This window comes from Peromyscus leucopus, chromosome 13, assembly GCF_004664715.2.
Source record: "Peromyscus leucopus breed LL Stock chromosome 13, UCI_PerLeu_2.1, whole genome shotgun sequence".
Taxonomy (NCBI): domain Eukaryota; kingdom Metazoa; phylum Chordata; class Mammalia; order Rodentia; family Cricetidae; genus Peromyscus; species Peromyscus leucopus.
The window spans coordinates 24,574,862-24,598,554 of NC_051074.1; the positions used below are offsets into that span (position 1 = coordinate 24,574,862).

Here is a 23,693-nt window from a genome sequence, read left to right on the forward strand (position 1 = left end):
AAGGAGTTTTATTTTCTTAACTCTCTCCACTTCCTTAGTGTATTGTTTGTGTGACCTCTGCATACCATATGTGGTATGTCTATATAAAACATTGAGCCGGGCAGTGGTGGCACACGCCTTTAATCCCAGCACTCGGGAGGCAGAGGCAGGCGGATCTCTGAGAGTTCGAGGCCAGCCTGGTCTCCAAAGCGAATTCCAGGAAAGGCACAAAGCTACACAGAGAAACCCTGTCTCAGAAAAACAAAAACAACAACAAAAACAAAAAACAAACAAAGAAACAAACAAAAAAAACAAAACCAAAAAAAAAAACAAACATTGAATTAACTCCTTGATGGACATTTAATTTATTTCTAGTGTTTCATTGCTTTGTGGACTACTAACGGAAGTCTTGTGTCTTGTCCGCTGGGTAGTCTACTGTGAGTCCATTAAGACAAGCTCCTAGAAGAATGGCCACATCAAGTAGAAGCCCATCACGACTGTTGGCAAGTAGGGCCACATTTGCCATGCTGCCTCTGAGGCTTTTGCCAGCTGACACCCACCAAAGGCATCGTGGAGGTGAAAGGGGAGGGGTCAAAGGCTTCAGGCCATTGACTTGGAAGTCAACCGCATCCCTTTGCTGTCTCTGCTGTCGTCTTTGAGATGCCAACTGCAAGTTACAGGAGGCACCTATTTGAGGTGTGTTCATGAGCTTGACTCCTGACGCAGAAAGCTTAGTGTGGAGCCATGGATGAGGGAAGGCTCCCGGCTGTGTACAGGAAATAAGGGGCAATGTCCTAACTAGTTGTGGCTCTTCTGATCACCAAATTAAGCAGCCTGCTATTTGAGTTTACCTTCAGTTACGTTTTATCCTGTTTTTATTCCCTCAAGAATTGCTTCAGGAAAAGTGTTGTATTTTCTCTTCTAGAACCTTCTGTGACTACAGGGGAAACCTGGTCCTGGGAGCAGTACTTAAAAGACTTGAGTGCTGTGGCCGCACCAGTTGAGCTGTTTTCCAAGGTCAGCCTTAACATTTCTCACTGGGATTTAATTAGGAAATTTCCCTGAAATGAAAACATTTGCTTCGACACCTTGGCGATTAGTTAACTCATGGGCAGGCCTAGGAAATGACCTGGCAAAGCTAATCCAAACTTTAGTGTTTCAGAGTATACACTGGAGCTGGGTTTGAATCTAGCACTGCCACCTACCATCTCTGTGAGCCCTGGGCAAGTCATTCAGCCTTTATGTGCCTCAGTTTCCCCACTTGTATAGTAGGAAAGATACCTGTCTACTTGGATTTTTGAGAGACTAGGTAAGTTGAACACATAAGGCAATCTGCCCCTTAATTAATCACCTTCTTCCTATTAACTGATATCATTTGTATATGTCCACTCAAGGGTTAGGATACACAGATCTATTTTTGCTTGTTGACTGACAGTAATACATGAAGTGGGATGTTAAAAAAGACAGTGGGAGCCCCAGATCACACCATTCCAACTAGGAAGATTTGCTGAGCAGCCAGGACAGACTTGTTTATTTGAGTGCTTGGGCACTAGAGCCTGTGGTTATATACAGGGACTCTTCTGTATTCAAAATTTACACCATTATATTGTATTTTAACCTTCAGTGAGAGGTGAACCTTGTGCTTGTGCTTGCTACACATCTCATGACAGCTGCTGTGGTACCCTCAGATTCTGTTTCTGGTGAAATGACCAGTATTTATCATTGTGGACGTAGTGAGAGGTAGGGAGAAAAAGACCATAAAGAGATCTGAAAGCATCTAGAACAGAGGCTTTACCCGCGCCTGCGTATCACATAGAAAGGGCTGAAGTGCTGATCTTCTTGAGGGCTGCTGAACCAGAATCTCAGGGCATGGGGCGGGAAGCCTCCATTCTGTGGGGCTCTGAGGTCTGCCTCCTTGGGAGGGGTGAGGGTATGTAGGTTCTGCTTAGTGCTTGGGTCCCCACCACCCTTCTTTGCTGTTTATCCCATCCACACCATGTCAGTCCATAGCACAAATGCTAGGCAGGTGCGTCTCTTTCTCTTGCATCTCTTAGTGTTTTCTGTGTTGAGTGTGCATGCATGACCTCTTAATGTTGATTGACTTACAAGAAGACCTTTCTTTCTTTGGAGTTCCAGAAGGTCTTGGAGAAGGTAGCTTGGACCCAAACAGTCCAGTGTCTCTCGCAGGCCTCTCCCTCTCTGCCTGTGCCCATCCCATATTCTGGATGTAGGATCATTGCAGGTCCATAGATAGAGTGACCCAGCAGGGGGTAGAGAACCTAGGGAAGAAGAACCTGATCTGCATCCAGGAGGTGACATTTACCTAAGGACACAGCTGGTGACTCTGAGCCTACATTTGATGGCATTGCTATCCAGAGTCTCCAGGTAACCCAGAGCAAAGATGGAGGGATAATGATGGAAATAGAACGTACACATGGACAAACTGCCTATAGAGAACATTGTGCCTCACGTGTGTGCTGCACCCTCAGGTCGGGGTCCTAGCGCCGGGTTTAAGACACTAGATATCTGAGCATTGGCGTACAGTGAAGGCGTTTGCAAAGCAAGGTGAGTTTAGGCTGGAGGCAGGCAAGTGTCAGATTCACTATCCCTCTGTTGTGTTCCTTCAGCCCAGACACAGAGCATATTAGTGTCATTAGTTTATTCTGGACAGTTCTTTAAGGTCCATCAGCCATTGCAGAAATGCTTGGAGAGTGAAGCTTTCTCCTCTAGATTTCCCTTTCTTGGTTTGGTGTTAAAAAAAAAAAAAAGACACCCAGGGGAAACGGGAGACTTCTACTGAAGCAAATCAGGGCATCTGTGTTGGGAACCAAATTCTTAGGCTGTTGGGCATGAAGTGAAGCGTGTGTCCCTCCATTTTTAGAGAGAGGAATAAGTGTTAGTGGAAAGCTCTTAGTGAGGGAAGGATGGTCAGGTGTCCCTGTGGAGGGAGATGCGTGAAAAGTGCGTGAAACTGGGTGGTCAGCACAGGATGCTCACCCATGGTCCTTTGGCTAATGAGATGACTGTGAGATATGATTGAACTTTGACATTTGTCAACTTTGAAGATACAGAAAACATTAGTGATAGCCCACAGAGTCATTGACATGCTGACTCCCTTTATCTTACCTCTGATCTGACAGGAAGCTGCTCATGTCTTAAGGCTCTGAATGTGCCAAAGGACATATAGAGAGCATGAGGCACCAAGAGTCAATGCCATTTCTCAGAATCTTGTTGCTCATTTGGGAAAGAAGACATTACCTAAAATACGTTATTATGCATTTATATATGTATGAGCTTATTTATGTGTGTGCAAAACAGTGCTAATTAAAGAAAATGAGGCCACGATTATGAGAGAGAGAGAGAGAGAAGAGAGAGAGAGAGAGAGAGAGAGAGAGAGAGAGAGAGAGAGAGAGAGAGAGAGAGAGAGGAGACATGGGAGGGGTTGGAGATGGTAGAAGAATGGGGGAGAAGATGATGTTTTGGATTGTATCTAAAAATCATCAAAGACTTGGATGAGAGGGAAAAGAAAACGGAAAAAAAAACCCACAATGGTGAGGCAGATCATTACTCATGGGCCGCACAAGTGATGACTTTAGGAGACATTTTGTGTTATTTATGGGTTTGTCTGACTCTGAGTGAGGAAAGAAAGAAGCGACTGTGTTTGCCTTGATCTCTTAGCAACTGAAGATGTCTGTGCTCAAGATCTGGTGTGACTCCAGCTTGACACTTGCATTTTAAGATGAATAAACATGCTCGTGATTGAAAATTTCAGTGTCGTCAAAAAGACAGAAGGTTGTGTCAGCCTTCCAAGAGGGAGCTGAACTCAATTTTATATTGACACCCTTGATTGTTAGTGTTCCTTTTGGTGTGCAAATATTATAATAATGTTGTTCACGCCAGCCACTGTGAATGAAGTTCTTTGGCCTCTTAGTGTTAAAAATAGAACAAAGTTGTTTGTGTTTCTTGACTGGATTACTATTCTAAAGGCATTAAAGTAGTGGTTCACTGCTAATCTTTCTAAACTAACATTCAAGTTTTAGAAGCTATACCAAAGCTACATGCAAACTTACACACACACACACACACACACACACACACACACACACACACACACACACACACAATTAAACCCTGAAAATCAGAGACATATTCAACTAAGAGAATGAAATGATAACACTTTAAGGAAAGTGTGCCTATTTTATTTATACTCACATTTCTGAAAATCTACCTGTCTCTTTTAAGTTTCCTTGAGTACCAGACAAAGCCAATTGTTTCATATTTTCATAGTTAATTTCACCATCTGAGGTAAGACATAAACAAGAATATAAATAAAACAATATAAATACCTGATGTTTACAGCAGATTTAAAGACAGTTTCTCCTTATTACCTGTGTGATGTCTATCTTGATTTAATTTGGAAATTGAAATATTGTTTTTCTTTCCTTTTGCTGAGGTTGGTATTGCAAGTATTTCTTCCTGTCTTTCCTGTCACCACCCTTACCAGTGCATACATACATCTACCGCAGATATTATTTTAATATCTTTGTGTGCTGCATCCATTCCTCATGTCCACTCAGCTCCTCCTCTACTCCTCATGTCCACTCACCTCCTCCTCCACTCCTCATGTCCACTCACTTCTCCTCCTCCACTCCTCATATGTCCACTCCCCTCCTCCTCCACTCCTCATGTCCACTCACCTCCTCCTCCACTCCTCATGTCCACTCACCTCCTCCTCCACTCCTCATGTCCACTCACCTCCTCCTCCACTCCTCATGTCCACTCAGCTCCTCCTCCCCTCCTCATGTCCACTCCCCTCCTCCTCCCCTCCTCATGTCCACCCACAGCCTCCATTTCTCATATTTGCATCTGTATGGAACTGAATCTCTCACAATTGGACACAGCTTCCTTTGGGTATGTCAGGCTGCTCTCACGACCACCTGTTCAGTCTTTATCCAAGTTTGTACTGTTTCACCTAGAAAGTCTCTGTCTTGACAGCCTGCTCACTCTGGTTTCTCCTCATATAGTTGCTGAGAGCCAGCCATGCCCAGCTCACTCAGGTGGCAGTGATGACTTGGGGATGGCATCCTCATGATTCTGTAGATGTAGCAGTGAGACAAGATACCAGCACCTTCTGTATGCCTTCCCCGGGACAGTAACCCATATACTGCCTGTTTGTGGGGTACACCTGGCCCTGAACAGCAAGTCTTACTGTACTCCACATTCCTGTCACTAGCTTAAAGGCCAACTCTTTCTTCTATCCCTCTTACCAGCCCATGTTAGGTTGCTAGGAAAACAGGCAAAATAAAGAACTAGGCATCCAGCAAGGAAGGTACACTTCTGTGTTGAAAAAAAAATGGCATTTCAAAAAACCCAAAACTTACTAGAAAAGTTAAAAATCTCTTGGACTTCCTTGCATATTCTTATAATTTAGTAATAGAGGTTAATCTTGATTCCATGTAGCTAAGATGCAGTATTAGGTCCTCATTGCTGTATGACAGATTACCACATATTCAGTGGTCTGAAAGTGCACAGGCTGATTATCTGACAGTTCGGAAGGTCAGCAGTCTGAAATGGGTCTGGAAGGTTGTTCTTACTCTGGAACTCTGGGGGAGAGTGTCTTCCTGCCTTGGTTGCTCGCTGACTACCCACACCAGTTGACTCGTAAGTCTAACCTCTGTTTTCAGTGTCATGTTTCCTCTGGTGCTCCTGTTTCCCTCTGATAAGGAACCTCTGATGATGCTGGCTCACCCCAATAAGCCAGGATAATCTTTCCATCTCAGGATGCTGCAGGTAATCACATCCGCCCAATTCTGTCAGCCATGCATGATGACATACTTAGCTTCTCGGATCAGCACTTGCTCATTACTTTGGGGCATCATCCTGCCTGCTGCAGATGCCGTCCTCTTTAGCGCTGTTTCTAGGCTGTCCTCTCCCGGGCCTGAATGTCTGCTCATGAGGTGGTCCTGACCTTTCTAACCCAACAAATGATACAACTTCCTCAGTAGCTCATGATTCTCTTCTCTTTATGGCCAGATGGTATAGCTGCTTCTCCCTGGTACCCCTCACCAGGCCATCACCTCCCTCCTTCAGGAGCGTGAATAGTCTTGGTGTTCTCTAGCTTCCTGGCACTCCCTTTCTGTTGCATACCAAGGAGGAGTCTTTTTGCAGTTTATGCTGTGTTATTTCCACTGTTTCTCTGCTTGCTTCATGAGAGAAGCATGTGAGTCCGCTGCTGGGTATGGCCCTTCCTGTGTCTCTGTGCACTGCTAATATGTTTACACTTCTCTCCTCACTCAGCCACGTTCCCAACCTATGATGTTCTTCCCAGCTTCCTTGAATGGTAAATCTTTCCACGGGACCACTAATTCCTTTTCAGCTCCAGCCATCTCCCCCATGCTCTTGTTCTGTAAGCCCCAGGTGAGCTCCCTTTGCAGAGGTGAGCCAGGGTCTCAGTTACCTGATAGGTCCATGCAGTTTGCTTTCACAGGTTCACAAAGCACTAGTTTTTCTTGGAAGACCAATAGTTCCTCCACTTTCTCCATGGGGCTTCCCATTTGTCCCGACCAGTTTCAGCATCCTAGGTTTCTCAAGTTACCCCCTCTCTTACTAGGGTCCTCAGCCCCCTTTGTTAGTTTATTATCATCTCCCATACGTGCTGTACAGCCCTTCCCTGGAGGCACATGTCCACCTCAGGTGTCACACATGCTCCCTACCACCTCCCTAGGTACATGAAGCCCTCACCCTCCATATGTCCCATACAAACCATAGTTAGCTCCACCTCCTTTGGATGAGCTGCCTTGCCAGGCTCAGTGTCCTAGTGAATGGCCATCTTCTAGGGTCCTGGGTGGCTAGCTTGATCATGGTGGAGATTGACCGGCTGTGCATGTCTGTCCATGAAGTCCGCTCAAGGTCTGACCTGTAGCTTCTCTTGGGGATCACTTCCACTTCCTTAATTTAAGAGTGAGCCCTTTGTCTTTTTGTACACACATCTTGAGCTGAAGGTATTGGTCTGTCTCTATGAACTATGGCCCTTATTGCACTATACCCGTAGTCTTAGCAGCATGTACTGTTACATGTCATTTTTGTATTAGCACATTTGGCTACCTGTCTTTCCTCTGGTATGTGTGTGTGTGCCTGTGTGTGCTGTTGCCTGTGTGTGTGTGTGTGTGTGTGTGTGTGTGTGTGTGTGTGCTGTTGCCTGTGTGCACGTGGAGGTGAGAGGATGCCATTGGGCGTCTTCCTCAGTCACTGCCCACAAATTATTTAATGAAGACTTTCCCTGAATCTGGAATTCATCTATTTAATTTGGGCTGCCAGCAAGCCCCAGACATCCACTTGTTAACTCTGTCCCAGCTCTGGAATTACGGGCTTGTGCTACTTTACCAACTGAGCCAACTCCAGAGCCCCGATTTTGAAGCCATTGGTAAGTTTTGCTGAGCATCTTCTCCCTCATGATGGGGTTATAAAGTCCTTGGAGACGAACTGAGTTTCATTTCCTTGTTCCTCCTCTCCCTTCCCCTCCCTTCCTCCTCCTCTTTCTCTCCCTCCCTTCCTCCCTTTCTTCCCCCTCCCTCACTTCTTTCCTTTTATTTTCTTCTTCTTTTCCCCTCCAGGGGAACTACTTTAGCAAGCCCCTCTAGCTTCTCTTCTGCCACTTCATGGAGAAAGCACGTGACTCACCTCTCTGACCTCCCACATTTAGCTGTAAATGCCAAAGGTCACCTAATTCAGGGATAATCTTGTGAGGCTTTTGACTGTGTCTGACACAGGCTTCACTTGGATAAGTGCAAGAATTTTTCCAGTCTTTCTTTCAGCCCCAAGTCCCTGGATCTTCTCAGAACACCTCTTAGTGTTCCGTGTCTCTGTGCGCTCTGACCCTGCCTTATTCACACTGTCAGCCTGGACCCATCATCTCCCACTTGTCAGGCCTCACTCTGGCCACAGTCTCTTTCCTGGCTGGTCTGTCCCTTGAGGATGCTCTGCTCCTCATCTCTGATCTACATTTGGACAGATGCTCTGCTCCTTGTCTCTGATCTATGTTTGGACAGAGTGTCCGACATTGACCCTTCCCTCCCGACTGCAGCCAGCACCTCACTGCTGGTAGCTGGACACTCCTCTCCGGGATCTCCCCTGTGGTTGTAATCTAATTGTACTGAAATGTGATTTTGATTGTATGTTAATAAATAAAGTTGCCGGGGTCAGAGCTATTAGACCATAGCAGAGTGTGGCGGTGGTGCACACGCCTTTAATCCCATAGATATCTGTGTGTTCAGGGATATAGCCAGCATTGGAGACATATGCCTCTAAGACCTAGGGGGCTGTACATTCAGACAGTGACGAGGCAGTCACGTGTTTGGGTTTACAACAATGAGAAGGCAGAACAAAATACTTAAAAGACGAACAGACAGGAAATAGAACCCTCATTCGGGAAGCTGGGACACGGCAGGCGGAAGGGTGAGATTTTAGCTCTGTGCTCTGACCTCTCGGCTTTCTCTTTTGCATTGTTTCTGTGTTTCTTATTTAATAAGACGGTTGGTTACATCTATACTCCCCCAATCCCTGGACCCTGTCTTTACCCTTGGCCACATGTGGACTTTCTTTGTGCTGAGATCAGAGCCACTTCCCTCCCTCCCCCTTAATGCCTTTCTTTATAAACAAGGCAGAAACTCCTAACGTTTCCCTCTCTCCGCACTCTGACATCTCCACCCTCTATGCCACTGTCTCCATTTTCCTGTCATGCTGTGCGGCTATTAAAATTTGTTATGATGTAGCATGATTTTGGAAATAAATACTCTAGGCCTTGTTAATGACATTCTTCTCTAGGTAATGGGTTATGTTCATTTAGGACTCCCTGGGGACAGAGACACCTCTGGCTCATCCCCTGTTGGCTCACACTCCTCCTTTTTCAGTCTTCCCACCTGAAAGAATAAGGAATGACTAGAGCAGAATGGAGAGCCCCATTTTTCTAAATATATCTGTTCATGAAATGGTACCTAAGAAAGTGTGTGTGTGTGTGTGTGCGCGCGCGCGCGCGCGCGGCGTGCGTGCGTGCGTGTGCGTGAGTGTGTGTGTGTGTGTACACGCGTGTGCGTGCGTGCGTGCATGTGTGTGTGTGTGTGTGTGTGTGGTGTGTGTGTTCTTTCTTTGAAATAAAGTCTGAGTATGTATTTAACTGTTGAAGACTGAGTTTAACATTTAGTTCTGTAGGTATAGAAAGATATCTATGTCAAAGTGTCTAAAACTACCCCAGACAAATACAACTTTCCATCTAAAACAATTCATTGTGATGTCAAGCTTTTGTGTTGTGAACACACTTGCCAAGGATTTGGTAACACCACCCGACCATTAATGTAGATCCCTCTTAGAAACCATGTTAAATATTATGAGCTGCACGGTGACTGTGCATTGTTCCCTTAGCAGTTATACGAACTGGTTAGAATGGTCTGTGTTATACGAACTGGTTAGAATGGTCTGTGTTATACGAACTGGTTAGAATGGTCTGTGTTATACGAACTGGTGCGAACCACTGTGTTATATGAACTGTGAGAACTGTCTGCATTATACGAACTGTGAAAACGGCCTCTGTTACACAAACTGGTGAGAACTACAGTGTTACAAGGTGCTTTGAAAACATTTTCATCCCTGCCCATCTTTCTGTTTGGCCTCCAGCATTTGCTCCTTTGCTTGCTTTGTGGTTCTGTTCTCTCTGTTTTTTTCTTGACCCTACTTTGAAGATGAATTTATTGATGTTTAGTAGTTTTCCTTCAAGAAAAGAATCGATAAATGCATTGTATTCAGGTGTTTCACTGATACTTAACTCAAGTGGAGCACATTTGGAAATAGAGTGCTGCTCTATGATGTGAAGTCTTCAGCAGATTAATAGCAAAGGATCTAAACCTCAGAAAGATCCCTCACTAGTATCCATTTCTCATAATTCCACAGCCTTTACTTTTGATGCAAAATTGAAGAGATGCCCTGAGCTCATGGCTCGGTTACTTTTCAATACCTATAATTCCATTCTCTGAAATTGTAAGAGTCAAGGAACCAAGGCTGCTGTGGAATAGATGATGTGAGGCTAGAACCAGACAGCCAACCTGGCCCACACTTCTGTTCCTAGAAAGGGCTCAAAGCTCCTGAGACAGTGGCTTTTCTGAATTGCCAGCTGGAAGCCAGGTGTCAAGCCCAGAGCTTTTCAGAAGAAAGGAAATTTAAAGAAAGAACAGAGTGGCATCTGGGAACAAGGACAGACAGACTCTCCCCCTGTAGCTGAAGGAAATTTTTCTTATGGGCAGTATCCTTGTCCATGTGTCCCCTTCCTCTGCCCTGCCCCCAGTTAAGTCACCTTAGGGAGGCTGTGTGGATTTATTGTTTTAGACACTAGGCCAGAAGGTGCTTGCAATCCATTTGAGGAACAACGATTACCCATCACAAAGTTATTGAGAATATTCTCTGGGCACAGGCCTTGCTATGTGCTGCTGGCTTCCTTTTCTTTGTTGGGCTCAGCTCGCCTGGAGCCAGCTGTATGTGACCTGTTCTGAAGTGTTTATTGTTCATTTGTTTCTGAGACTATAGCTTGCCTAGTAGTTGGGATGCATATTTAGTTGTTGGTTGTACACCCAGATTTCTGTGGAAATGAGGATTCTGCACCTGAGATTTCAACAGAACAAACCCTCAAAAATTCAGTCAGAATTGCATTAACTTATTAAATTACACTTTTGTTGGTTCCTGAATCCCATGTTCTCTACTAGGGACCATCTCTGGGTATAATCTTGGCAGCAGCTTGGGATTCTGAGTTCAGAATTTATCTTTGAAAGGTGTTCAACATAACAGAGAAGAGCCTCTGAAATGAAAGCTCGAGGACATGCAATCAGCCATCTTAACTGAGGCTCAGAAGCCAGCTGTTTTGTTACACAAGTCATCATGTTTCACTCTTTGAGCTGTCGATAGCAAAGAAGATGTCACTTTGTAAGCACAGAATTCAAAGCCTTTATTGCTGATTTGCCTGTGTGGCTACAATGACCATCTACTCTGAAGTCCTGGCTCCTTTTATCTCCCAAGTATGTTTTACAGTCCGTGGAGAGAGTAATGACAGATACTCTTGAAGGGCACTTGTGTGACTCTGTTCTGTATGTGTCTGTGTCTGTCACATCTAATGAATGCTATTGGTACTATTTTTAGTGGAACATTTATAGTCATCTGAACATAAACATGTAATTGAACTTGGTGGATTCCTAGAGTCCCTGAAGACATCAAGAACACTGTCACCAGGTCACCATCAGACCCAACTGTACAAGGTGTAGTCTGAGCAAGACTAGAAAAAGTTGTTTTGTGCATGAGCATGTCCTATGTATTTATGTGTGTGCTTTGTATAGACTCATTTTCTTTGTGATTAAAAACAGAAAAAGACAAAACCAAAAACCCAGAAGGATCTTAATGGGGGCATCTGTCTTTATCTGTAGGGCTAAATGTAAACCCAGACGTTACCCAAAGCAAAACATATGCAAGCTTTTCAGGTTTTAATTAATATATAATAATATTAGAAAAATGAGGTTAAAAAAATACTCTTGAAAAAAAAATACTCTTGAGTCGTTGGGTGAGGATGCTGAATTTTGGTACCCTGGACCAAGAGCCACTGTTAACTTAGGGAAAAAGCTTCCTGAAGAAAAGGTTGAAGGCATGGCTAACACATCCCAGTCTTCTAGGACCTTGCAGTTAGTGGACTTCTTCAATAACAATTGATTCTGAAGTACTCAGTAGAGCACTGAAGCTGTAGGGATGTTCAGCAGGGTGAGAACTGAAAAGTAGCTACACTGGTGTGCTTGTGAGCTGTTCAGAGTCTGTGAAAGCTTCAGTAGGCAATGCACATTGCAGAAAGTACAAATTATCACAATATGGAAAGTCTGTGCATCTTTCCCAGGCTCTGAAGCCTCAATGTCGGTTGGCACCTTACTGCTGGCCATTTCCTCGGCCAGCCACCAGTGGCCAGGCACTGCCCTCTCACCTCCTGAACAGAACGTGAACTTGCCTCCTTCCCTTGTTCCCATCCCTGCTTTGTGTTAATCAAGCTCCCCAGCTCTCTTGTCCACGGCATGGTAACTTTGTGAAATTCCAACATAATAATGTAGTGGACAGGTCAAGGTTTAAGTTGGGATCCAGTGCGCTGTGCTGACAGGTGCTGTAAATGGAGCAATTAGAGAACCTCATTCTATCTGTATGTACTTTAGTCCTGGTGTTCTTCCGTGAAGTGAAAACATACAGCGTGCTTGTCTGCTCTATGCATGGCATTTACTTCATGTTTTCCAAAGCTGTTAGGCCCCCTCTGCTCAGCCAGGTCTGTGCCTTGGCCTTTAGACAGCGGCATTGTATTCTACCATGCTGTGTTCATTTTCTGCTTATTTTTGCATATTTTGTGGTCAAGGAAGTCCATCCTGACTGCCCTTGCCAGATGTTTAGCTAGATGGCTTCAGAACACTTGTCTTTGTTATACAATCTGCCACTGCATCATTAGGATATCCACATACTCCACACACACAAGTTCTCTTTCAAACTCTTCATGCACTTTTTCAAATGGTATTGGGGACCATTTGACAGCCATATAGAAAATACTCAGGTGCTCATTTTCTATATTTATGTAGCTAATCATACTTTTAACTGTAAAATAAACATTTAAAATAACGATGTCTTTAATCGGTGACAGTGATGATGGTCAGGATTACTTTCAGCCCAGAGCAATGAGCTAGCATAGTAACTATTTGGCAGCATGCTGAGGACAGATACACTTGAGTCTTAGCCTTGGGCACCTCATTCATAAAATGTGCACGGGAACTCTACAGGGCCTTGATGTAATTTAGTGTGTAATTCTCATTATGTGCTTAGAGCCATGTGTGATGTGGAGTTAAGTGCTATGTGAGTGTTTGTGCACAAAAGTGCCACTGTACAGTCTGATTAAGAATGTCTTAGCCACATGGTTGGTCTTATTCTCCTATTTGTGTTAATGAGAAAACAATATCTTAACCATCATGGGTGACAGCAAATGTTAACTATACCTCAGATAGTTCTGGGTGCTTTTGTGTGTTTGGAATAAACAGGAGCGTGATTTTTTTCTTGTTCCATCAAATATTAAGTTGACCAGCCTTTCACTTGAAAGACCTAGCAGAATAATTTTCTCTACTTTGGAGACTTCTATAAATGCATTCTGACCTTCTAGAAGTTGATTGGTTAGTTTTTTGGTTTATCTTGGGGGTCTGCTTCTTTATGTTTCTTTTTGCACATTTCATACTAATTGCATGCTTATTTTTATCCCCACTGAGTAAAAAAAAATATAATCAAGTATTGATTGTAGTTAAGCTGTTTAAATAAATCTGTCCCTTTGACTTCCCAGAATCTCACTTTTGACATTTGAAATGGTAATGTTTCCCTCCTCAAGATGCACTTTGAGACAAATGAAGATGTGTCATATACTGCTGGCATAGAAACATTCTTGTAGGTTGCTGAACTCTTTGCAAGGGTCAAAAGTTGTGGGTCTTAAATATGAGTTCTGTTTAGTCACTGCTGTCACTTGGATAATGATTTGGACACCTGAGGACCAGTGTTTTACAAGGCATGTTAAGAATGTGTTCCTTAAACTGGGGGGAGATGGCTCAGAGGTTAGGAGTGCTGGCTGCTCTTCCAGAGGTCCTGAGTTCAATTCCCAGCAACCACATGGTGGATCACAACCATCTGTAATAAGATCTGGTGCCCTCTCCTGACCTGCAAGCATATATGTAGGCAGAACACTGTATACATAATAAACAAATAAACCTTTAAAAAAAACTGGGGTAGTGGTGGTGCATGCCTTTAATCCCAGTGCTTGGGAGGCAGAAGGAGGTGGATCTGTGTGAGTTCTAGGTCAGCCTGGTCTACAGAGCGAGTTCCATGACAGCCAGGACTGTTACACAGAGAAACCCTATCTCTAAAAACAAACCAAATAGATAAATAAACAAATAAATAAATAAATAAATAAAAGAATGATTACCTTAGAAAAAAGAATCTAATCTAATTGATTAGATACCTGATTTTATTCATCCAGAAATGAATTAAGATCATGAACAAAATATTAAGCAACGATTTCATTCAAGTTTAACTAGTCTCCTTGGTATAACCTCACCTTGAATAGATCCTGTCAAGAGTGAGACTTTTGCCTCTCCTTGCCATGAGTCTGTAATAGTTCTGTAATTTCCTCATGTCGATGGTAGCCAACTTCTTCGTTCTTAAGAAATATACACTGAAGTGTTTTAAAGTGGCAGGCAGTGGGTCAGTCAGCTTACTAAAAGCCCAGGAAAAAGGAAAATCTTTGCAGTGCATTTGAAAAATTCCTGTAAGTTTGCTGTTGTTTGCTGAAACATTTATTAACTTTATAATAAAAATGTGTTTGTGTGTTAAAAAGTAAGAACATGAGGATGGCAGCTTCTGCCTGCTGATGAACTAAGGGTCTGTCTTTGGGTGTTCTCCTGGCATCTGGTACTGGGCACACCGCCTGTCTCCTGCAACACTCCGCAGCGGAGGCTTTGCTGATGGCCTTGGCTGCTCACCTTCCAGATACTGTGCTGACTCACAGATAAGCATGATAAAGCAGTCTTTCTGTATGTGAAAAGTTACATGTCCCTTCACTCCTCCACTGATCATCCAGATCTGTGTGTGTGTGCACCCTGGAGACTTTACCTGTCCCCAAAACTGTGGTGGCACGCATATGTCCCGCTGATAACTCTTGCATGTGGCATTGTGCAAAGGAGCTTTGGCAACAGCGTTTCTGTCTTTTCTCCAGCCACAGCATCCCCCCACTAATGCTATGACTCACAACTCATTTTTGCAAGCTTTTAAAATAATAGCATATAATTTGTACCTGATTTTGCTGTGGGTATGGAACCTTGAATAATACTACTTCTCCATCATCAGTGGTAAAATGAATCAATTTCATAGTAGAAAATATTATTTTGTGAGTGTTCTGGTAAAAGAAAATGAGAAAACAAAATAACATCTGCAATCCAGGAGTCCAGGAGTTCCTGGAGCCGTCCTTGTCTGTAAGGCGGGCGCCATAGCTGGGAGCCAAGTTTTACGGTGCTTGTTTTGTGCCAAGTCTGCCCCCTCACCTGGAACAAACAGTTGGCAGGCTTCCAGAACTTGACTTCTTGGTTATGATCTGCTTCTGTGCTGGCTTCTAACCTTGAGGAAGTCCCCTCCTCATGTCTCTAGGGTGGAGTTTATCTGTAGACACTCTCTTCAGATGTGCAGACTGGAGGACTTTGTAGGACTTAGGGTATTACGTGCGGTGGGATTCTGTTTACCTAGAGTGTGATTCTGGATCGCTGTCAACATCATGGAAGGTGCTCTTGTCAGCACGCTATCAGTTACGTTCAAGAAATGCAGGACATTCAGAGAGAGAGATTTAAAACTGTCACATCACAAATAAACCATTCAACAAGAGACAGGTTGAAGGCATGGCATTTTTACTCTTGCCTTTCAGATGGTTAAAATAGAAACTTTAGTTTGATTTGAATTCTCCCAGGACTGTCTTCTCTTTTAGCCATATTATATTGCTTGTAGCATTAAAGAAAGCTCCCCAGTTTGGCTCGAGAAACAATTCTGAAATACTGGGAGATGGGCCTGGACCCTCCGCCCCGCTGCCTGTGAGCTGTTGCCCAACTCCTGTATCTAATAGCCACGTGTGACTAGACTAGACACTATCAGGAACTTTGTAACATCGGCTCCTCCCATACCCAGTCTTGCATATTTCACCCTTGTTGAGCTGGGAAAATGGGTACATTTCTTCAATGTCTTCTTTTTAAAATATTTATTTTAGTTTATGGGTTAGTGTTGGCCTGTGTATATATGTGTGTGCCCCCTGCATGCCTGATGGCTTCAGAGGTCAGAAGAGGACATTGGGTCCCCAGGAACTGGAGTTATGAGCCAAGACAGAAGTGCTGGGAACCTAATCTGGGTCTTCTGCAAGAGTAAGTGTGCTCTTGCTGCTGAGCCACCCTCTCAGTAGCTTCATTTTGAAATATTAATGCTCATCTCCCTGCTGTCTATCCTGCTCTTTTGGCTTTTTGCCAGCATTGTGTGTGTGTGTGTGTGTGTGTGTGTGTGTGTGTGTGTGTGTGCAGCAACTTTGAAGTGAGCTGTGAAATTTCAAAGCAGTGAACAGGAGGCAGGCACACAGAGCGTGTTCAACACAGTCTGCTGTAAACAGAGAATATGTGGAAAGAAGATAGGGAGAAGTAAACACACACGACATTTATTTTTGTAGAAATAAGATGAACCTGACAAATCATTCATTTTTGTCACCCGTTTTGGATATCATTATCCTTTAAGGTTTTCTTGGAATCTTCCAAAATCATCTGCGAATGTAAGGTTTGAAAGATATTTTACCAGCCAATTCATGGAGTTTTTAAATGATTTCATGTTGATATAAAAAGCTAGGCAACCAAATATAGCTTTAATGGGTGGTGGTGCCCACACACAGTGAAACACAATGCAGCTCTAAACAAGAATGTAAGCTGACTGACCCAGTAAGAGTCCTGGGAAACATTCAACAGGCAGGAAGCCATGTGCACAAACCGTGTGAGTGTGCTGATTTTGTGCAAGAGAAAAGATATAAAGCACCCACATACCTCTGCAAGAACAAACTTGGGAAGGATAGAGACTATGCACACCACAGGGATGTTGGTTATTTCCAGGATGAGAGCTGCAGTGTAGTGGATTCTGGGAGAAACAGACACCTAAAATCTTGGTTTAGGAAGGCTTTTTTTTTTTTTCACCTTTTGTAAAAATGTTAAAGCATTCAACCACCGAGGATGGAAAACAAATGGAATCAAAGAAGCTGCATGTTATGGGAAACAAACAGGGCGCAGTCTCCTTGCCCGGTCACATAGAGGTGGCATGCAAACAATGGCACATTTTGTAGTTCTTTGGTGATATTATCAATAGTTCAGTTCTGCAACCCTAAGAGATTCGCTGGAGGGTCTTGTTAAAGAGTGAAGGGGTGACGTCAGAGGGGAAAGGTCACAGGACAAAAGGGAAAAGAACAAGCCTTTGGGGTTGGTTAGAATTGCACGTATTTGTTTGAACTTGGAATTTACAAAATATGTACACATGTGTGCAGGTGTTTATGTCTGTGTGTACATACACATTTTATGTGTAAGCAAGCAGTGAAGAACCTGGGCAACACTAGGACTGGTTATCACCATGAACATTGCCATTGAGGGATGGACGGTCATGGTGCACCTCTTGGTGTGGTATCCTGACCCAGGGAGACTAAGGAGACTTGTCAGCTTATAGTGACATCTGATTCTAGATAGATCCCATTTGCAGGGCATGGGTGGGGTGTTACAATGTAGAGTTAGGGCTGGGGAGGCGGCTCAGTGGGTAAAGCACTTGCCTTGCAAGTCTGAGAACCTGAGTTCCACCCTCAGAACCCATGTCACAAAAGCCAGTGTGGTGATGTGCACTGTGTGGGAGACAGAGACAGGTAGATTCTGGGACTCACTGGCCAGCCTTGCTTACTTGACGAGTTTCATGCCAATAAGAGACCATGCCTTGCAAAAATGCTTCTGAGCAGCAATAACTGAACTTGTCATCTGAACTGCATATACATGCATGTGCACACACTCACACATGTGTACACATGAGCACACACACAGGTATACATACACACACACACACATACACATACACATGCCTATCCTTACATGAACACACAAACATCACCACACACAAATAAAAATAAAGTATGCTTTGGAAAAAATGGACAATAGTGCAAAATAATCGGAAAACTAGCCCAAGTATAATACAAATATAACTGACCTATGGTGATGTGAGGTATTGTTCCATTCATTATTCAGAAAAATGCATGGCTGTGAAGGAAAGTTGTTTGTTATATAGGGACAAAGAACCTGAAGATGCTCCTGAAAATGTACATATATCACATGTACCAGTTTCTGTCTATACACAAGTACAGACAGATGAAAACGAGGACGTAAGAGCAAATGGCCAGCGGGTAAGAGGCCAGGCTGTGCCCGAGCCTTCAGCTACACAAGGCACCTTTACACTTTCCTTTATCATTCTGTGGAGCTTGGCTTTTTTTCCAAATGGAAATCTCCCCAAAAGAATAAATTCACATCAAAAAATTGGCATTCCGATGTTAAACACTGATAAGCACAACTACAGTGACTGCTTAAAATGCACCCTGGGAACCGCAGAACTGGAGGCTAGTCACCATTTTCTAGATGTGTTTATTTGCAATGAAGCCTGAATTGTCCAATCACACTCCAGCTGCCCAAAGCCAGCCATAAATTAGAAAAATAATAATGGATGGAGTCTGCTGTAAAAAATTTTCAATGTACAGCAGTGGTGATCACTGAAGAGTTTTAAGGTACTTAAAAGGTTTTACATTAGAGTCCAAATTCAATCCATTGTGAGTTGACATTTGAACACGAAGAGACTCTGTCTAGTTTCAGTCCTCCATATGCAGGCATCTAGTTTTTTGTCCCTACCCCTTCCTTGATAGCCAAGCTCCCCAGCATTGTTTGTTAAGGAAGTTGACATTTGGATAACGGGCATTTGGGTGTAACTCAAGTTTCTTCCTATTTTGTATCCTTTGATCTTATTCAGTTACTCTGCCCATTATTTCCACATGAATGTGACCAAGATTTATTTTGGGCTGGTGCTTTTGGAGGGTCTCAGTCTACCATGTTGGGGGAGGCATGAGGGAGCTCATGGAAGAGGGGGATTATGGAAAAGACTTGTCTATCCTGGTAGACTAGGAGAGAGAGAGAGTTCAGGGCTAGAACCAAGGCCTGTCTATGGCCATCAGAGGCCTGCTTTCTAGTAATCAGTCAGGCTCCAGTTCTTAAAGAGGCCACCTCTGGGGAGTAAACATTCAAAGCAGGAGCCTGTACAGATTCAAACCATAACATTCTGCCCCTTGTTCCCAAAGGGCTTTGGCTGTCTCATAATGCAGAGTGCATTAGTCCAATGTTGAGTCCTATACTCTGAGGAGGCATGCTGCCAATTATTAATTGTGAGTCCCTGTGAAATAAAAAAAGGAAAGTTTATATTTGCAGCAGTGGAGAATAAACATTTCCATAGCACAAGGAAGGGAAGAGGAGGAGATCAATGTAGGATGAGACCAAAGCAAGACTAAACTTTGGCTGGGAAGACACTAAATCTTTTCCATGAGAGTGTCTGGATAACGTGGTGGCTTTATTCCAGCTCTGGGTGGCTATGGCAGCCCTACCCAAATGGCCACCTGCTGCACACATGGTTTTTCTGTTAAGCTGTCTCCACTTAGCACCCACAGTTCTGACATCTCTAACAACCTGGGGTCTCCACAGCAACTATGGCTTCATGCAGCTCACTTTGAGAGGTTTCACGACGGAAACTGAACATTTCTTATTCTCTCAAGCACTCTGTAATGCCTCAGTATAAGCCTCGGTAACACCACCCTTCCTACATTTTGCATGCTTGCAACATCAGTACCATGTGACACCCAAATTGTGCTGCCAGGTTGAGTGGCTGCTGGGTCTCCTTGGGCTGTGGCTGCACAGACCCTGGCTGCATAAAACCTTAGATGCTTGTGCAGTCAAACCTGCTGAAAGCATTCTTATGTGACCTTGCTTGAGTGGGACATTCCTGCAAATACTTAATTTCTAAAGGAAATCTTTTCTTCAATTTTATAACTTGGAGCCTTAAATGGATACGGTCTTTACAGGGAACCTGTTCTATTGTCCCGGGGCAGAGAGCACAGCTTCTCTTTGATGGCAGGAATCCCTTCAACAGTTACAGTTGCTTTGTCTTAATTTGCATTGTCTGCAACATGGAACCTGTTCATCCTTCTGTTACAGTCAAACTTATGTGCATCTCAGATCATCCATATTTGATTTTCTTTCTTGACTCTCACTAAAACAAGCCTGCAATAACCACATTATAGTCTGAATGTTATGCTGCCATGACATTGCCTACTCAGAAAAATGTTAGTCAATTTCTTTTGAATTCAGCCTCGCTCACATTTTGGGGACATGGACAAAGTATATTCAGATTCTTTACCAGAATGTAACGTCAAAGGCCCCTAGTTTAATCCCACTAGAGTCCTGCTTCTGATCTGAGACCCCATGAGCACAGCCTTAACTGTCCACATTTCTGTGAACATTGGCATTCTGATCTTCTGAAATCTCAGCCAAATCATTCACTGTCTCAGCTGAGTTTATTTGTGGTTTATTTTGGCTCACAGGGATATGGTTGATCATGGCGAGGCGGTCAAGGCAGCAGGAGCCTGAGGCAGCTGGTCACCTCGAATCTGCTGTTAGGAAGAAGAGTGCAGTGAATACCAGTGCTCAGCCCAGCCACTGGCAGCTCAGGATCCCAACCAGAGAACCGGACCGCCTGCAGTGGTTGGTTCTTCCTTCATCAATTATCATAATAATGATAATACCTCACTGTAGATGAATTTCTAAATGGACTTATTAAGTAAAAAACACAGAGCCAAATATAGGCGTGAAAGCCTTAGAGAGATCAGGTGAGGTGGTATTGTGTTCCCCAAAATATTGTGCACCCTAATAAACTTATTTGGGGTCAGAGACAGAACAGCCACAATATTAAACATAGAGGATAGGCAGTGGTAGCACACACCTTTAATCCTAGCATTCCAGAGGCGGAAATCCATGTGTTCAAGGATATAGCCAAGCATGGTGACTCATACCTTTCATCCCAGAAAGGGAGCCTTTAATCCCAGGGAGTGGTGGTAGGAAGCAGAAAGATATATAAGGCGTGGAGACCAGAAACTAGAAGCATTTTGGCCTGGTTAAGCATTCAGGCTTTTGAGCAGCAATTCAGCTGAGACCCATTCTGGATGAGGACTCAGAGACCTCCAGACTGAGGAAACAAGACAAGCTGAGGATCTGGCTAGGTGAGGTGAGGTAGCTGTGGCTTGTTCTGGTTCTCTGATCTTCCAGTTCACCCCAATACCTGGCTCAGGTTTGATTTTATTAATAAGAACATTTAAGATTCCTGCTACAATCAGGGAAATAGGGAAAGCCACCAGCCATCCTTACCTCACCAACTCTGCAGCTTCCAAATGACAGTGACTTCCTGTCTACCCATGCCTATATGCCTTGCTATTCTGCCGTATGATTTACTCTCTCCATTCAGCTATATCACTTCCTCTTCCTGTCCAGCTCTGTCATTTCCTGTCTGTCTGTACAGATCTCCAAGCCTCCATGGTTAACTAGTGTTGGAATTTAAAGTGTGTGCCACCACACTTGGCTCTGTTTCCAGTGTAGCCTTGAGCACACAGAGATCCTGCCTGCCAAGTGATAGGATTAAAGGCGTGTGCTAACATCACATGACTTCTGTGTGGTAACTGGCTTTTTCCTCTGATCTCCAGGCAAGCTTTATTTATCAAAGCACAAATAAAATATCACCACATTTCAGCACAAATAAAATATCGCCACACCATAGATGTGCCTAGCTGTCTGCCCCTCAGATGATTCCAGATTCTATCGAGTTGAAGATTAACTTCAACCATCTCAATCACTGAAAGCTGTTTAAAAAAAAAATCTTGGATTGCTTCAGTGCACATCTTGGAAATGTTCCTCTTGTCCAAAGGGCCAAGAGCCACACAGTCAAGTACGATCACACTAGTGACCCCACTCTTGGTACCAGCTTTTTTCTTCTCCTGCTTACTATATTAGTAAGTTTTGCATCACTGTGACCAAAATGCCTCCCCCCCCAAAATCATCTTCTGGCAGGAAAATATTTATTTTGGTTCATGGTTTCAGAGGGTATCAGGCCTTCATGGCAAAAAGTATGATGAAGTTCATGACAACAGAAGTATGGGTTGGGGCATCCCTTCTGTGAGGGACCAGGAAGAAGAAAGTGTGAGATCAGTATCAAGTTCCAGGTAGAACCGTAAGTGGCCAGCTTATGCGACTTGCTCTGGCTAGGCCTTACCCTGTCAAGATACTATAGCCTCCTAAATAGTGCCACTAGCCATGAATAAGGTGTTAAAGCATGAGACTGTGTAATGGCAACATGTTAGATTCAAATCATCATAATTGTCATATTGTTCTGGCTAAGATTTCAAGTACTATATTTAGGAAGTGCAATGAGAATCAAAATTCTCATCTTGTGCCTTAGTTTAGAGGAAATGTTTTCAATTTTCCACTGTCGAGTGTGTTGTTGGATATGGATTTGTTATATATAGCCTTTCTTGGATTGAGGTATGGTCCTTCTATTTCTAGTTCCTAAAGGACTTTACTTGGATGTTGAGATTTTATCAAAACTTTTACTGTATTTATTGAAGCAATTGGTGTATATTTTGTCTTTGATTCTGTTAATGTGCTATGTTTACTGCTTTTCATGTGTGGAGCCATCTTTGTATTCCTTGGATGAAGCTCACTTGGTCATTGTGTATTACTATACTGTTCAGTTCATTGCACATCTTCTACCTCACCATGTAGTAGTCCAGAATGTCTTCTGAACCCACAGTCCTCTGGCCTCTGCCACCCATGTTCTAGGAATATATATGCACTACCATGCCTGGCCATTGACAGTTTTTTTTTAATTGCATTCATTAAGGAAGCTAAACTTTTTGTTGCACTTGCATTCAGTATTAAAGGTGGCACTGACTTTGTAAGATAAGTCTGCCAGTGTTCCTTGCTTTTCTGTTTTATGGACTAGTTAAAGGAGCATTGGTGTTGGGTCTTTATACATTTGATAAAACATAGCTTCTGCACTGCCCTAGATTAAAAAAGAAGTCTTATCACTCGTTATTGAACTGTTTAATTTTCTTAAATATACAAATTTAATGATAGTAGGTCATATGTATCTAGAAATATATCCATTTATTTGGATTTATTCAAATTTATTAAGGTGTGCATTTTTCAAAATAATCCCTAATCTGAATTTCAGTGATATCTGTTGCAATCTCTCTTTTTTGGTCTGATCCTATTAATACACTTCTCTCTTTCTCTTGGGTAGTTTGGCTAAGGACTTCTCAATGTGCTGAATCTCTCAAAGAATCAGTTTAATGATCCTGTGAGTCATGTTTCTAAAGTCTATATCATTAATTTCTTTTCTGATCTTTATTATTTATTCCCCTTTTATGGGTTTGGTGTTCTTCTTCTTCTGTATTATTTTTTTCTGGGTTCAAAGATGCATCATTGAGTTCCTTATTTGAGATCTCTCATGACCATACATGCCCTTTTTAATTCTTTTTCTGTCTCCTACAGATTCTCATGTTTCATTTTTACTTGGTCCTAGGACATAGCCATTTCCTTGATTTCTTCAATGAATCACTAATAATTGTAAGGCCATTGCTCAGCCTCATATTTTTGTCAACTCTCTGTTCTTTCTCTTGCTTTTGATTTCTAATTTTACTCCATTATGACCTGATGAGCTTTGAGCAATTATTTTAATTATTTTTTTTGTAATGACTTGGCTTTTTGCCTAAAAATATGTTCTATTTTGGAGAAAGTTCTATGAGCTGCTGAAAAGAATGCATATACTGCAGTTTTGGATAGAACATTATGTAGCTGTCTGTTATGTTCATTTTAACTGTAGTTAGTTTGGTGTGAAGTTTTTATTAATTTCTTGGAGCTGGGTGAGCATTTAGTGAGAGCAGAATACTGCAAGCATCTACTATTTCTGTATTAGGGCTTCTATGTTCATGGTTTCCCTTA

At 43.1% G+C, this 23,693-nt stretch overlaps 1 protein-coding gene across 1 annotated transcript in view; it reads left to right on the forward strand.

The window, feature by feature from the left end:
• Positions 1–446: 446 nt before the first annotated feature.
• The window catches only part of L3mbtl4 (L3MBTL histone methyl-lysine binding protein 4), a 200,255-nt gene continuing 177,008 nt past the window's right edge, over positions 447–23,693 (forward strand). Inside the window, exons 1-2 of the mRNA XM_028885131.2 lie at positions 447–555; positions 905–996. Of these exons, the coding sequence (XP_028740964.1) occupies positions 447–555; positions 905–996 (201 nt within the window). The remainder of the gene's footprint in view (positions 556–904; positions 997–23,693) is intronic.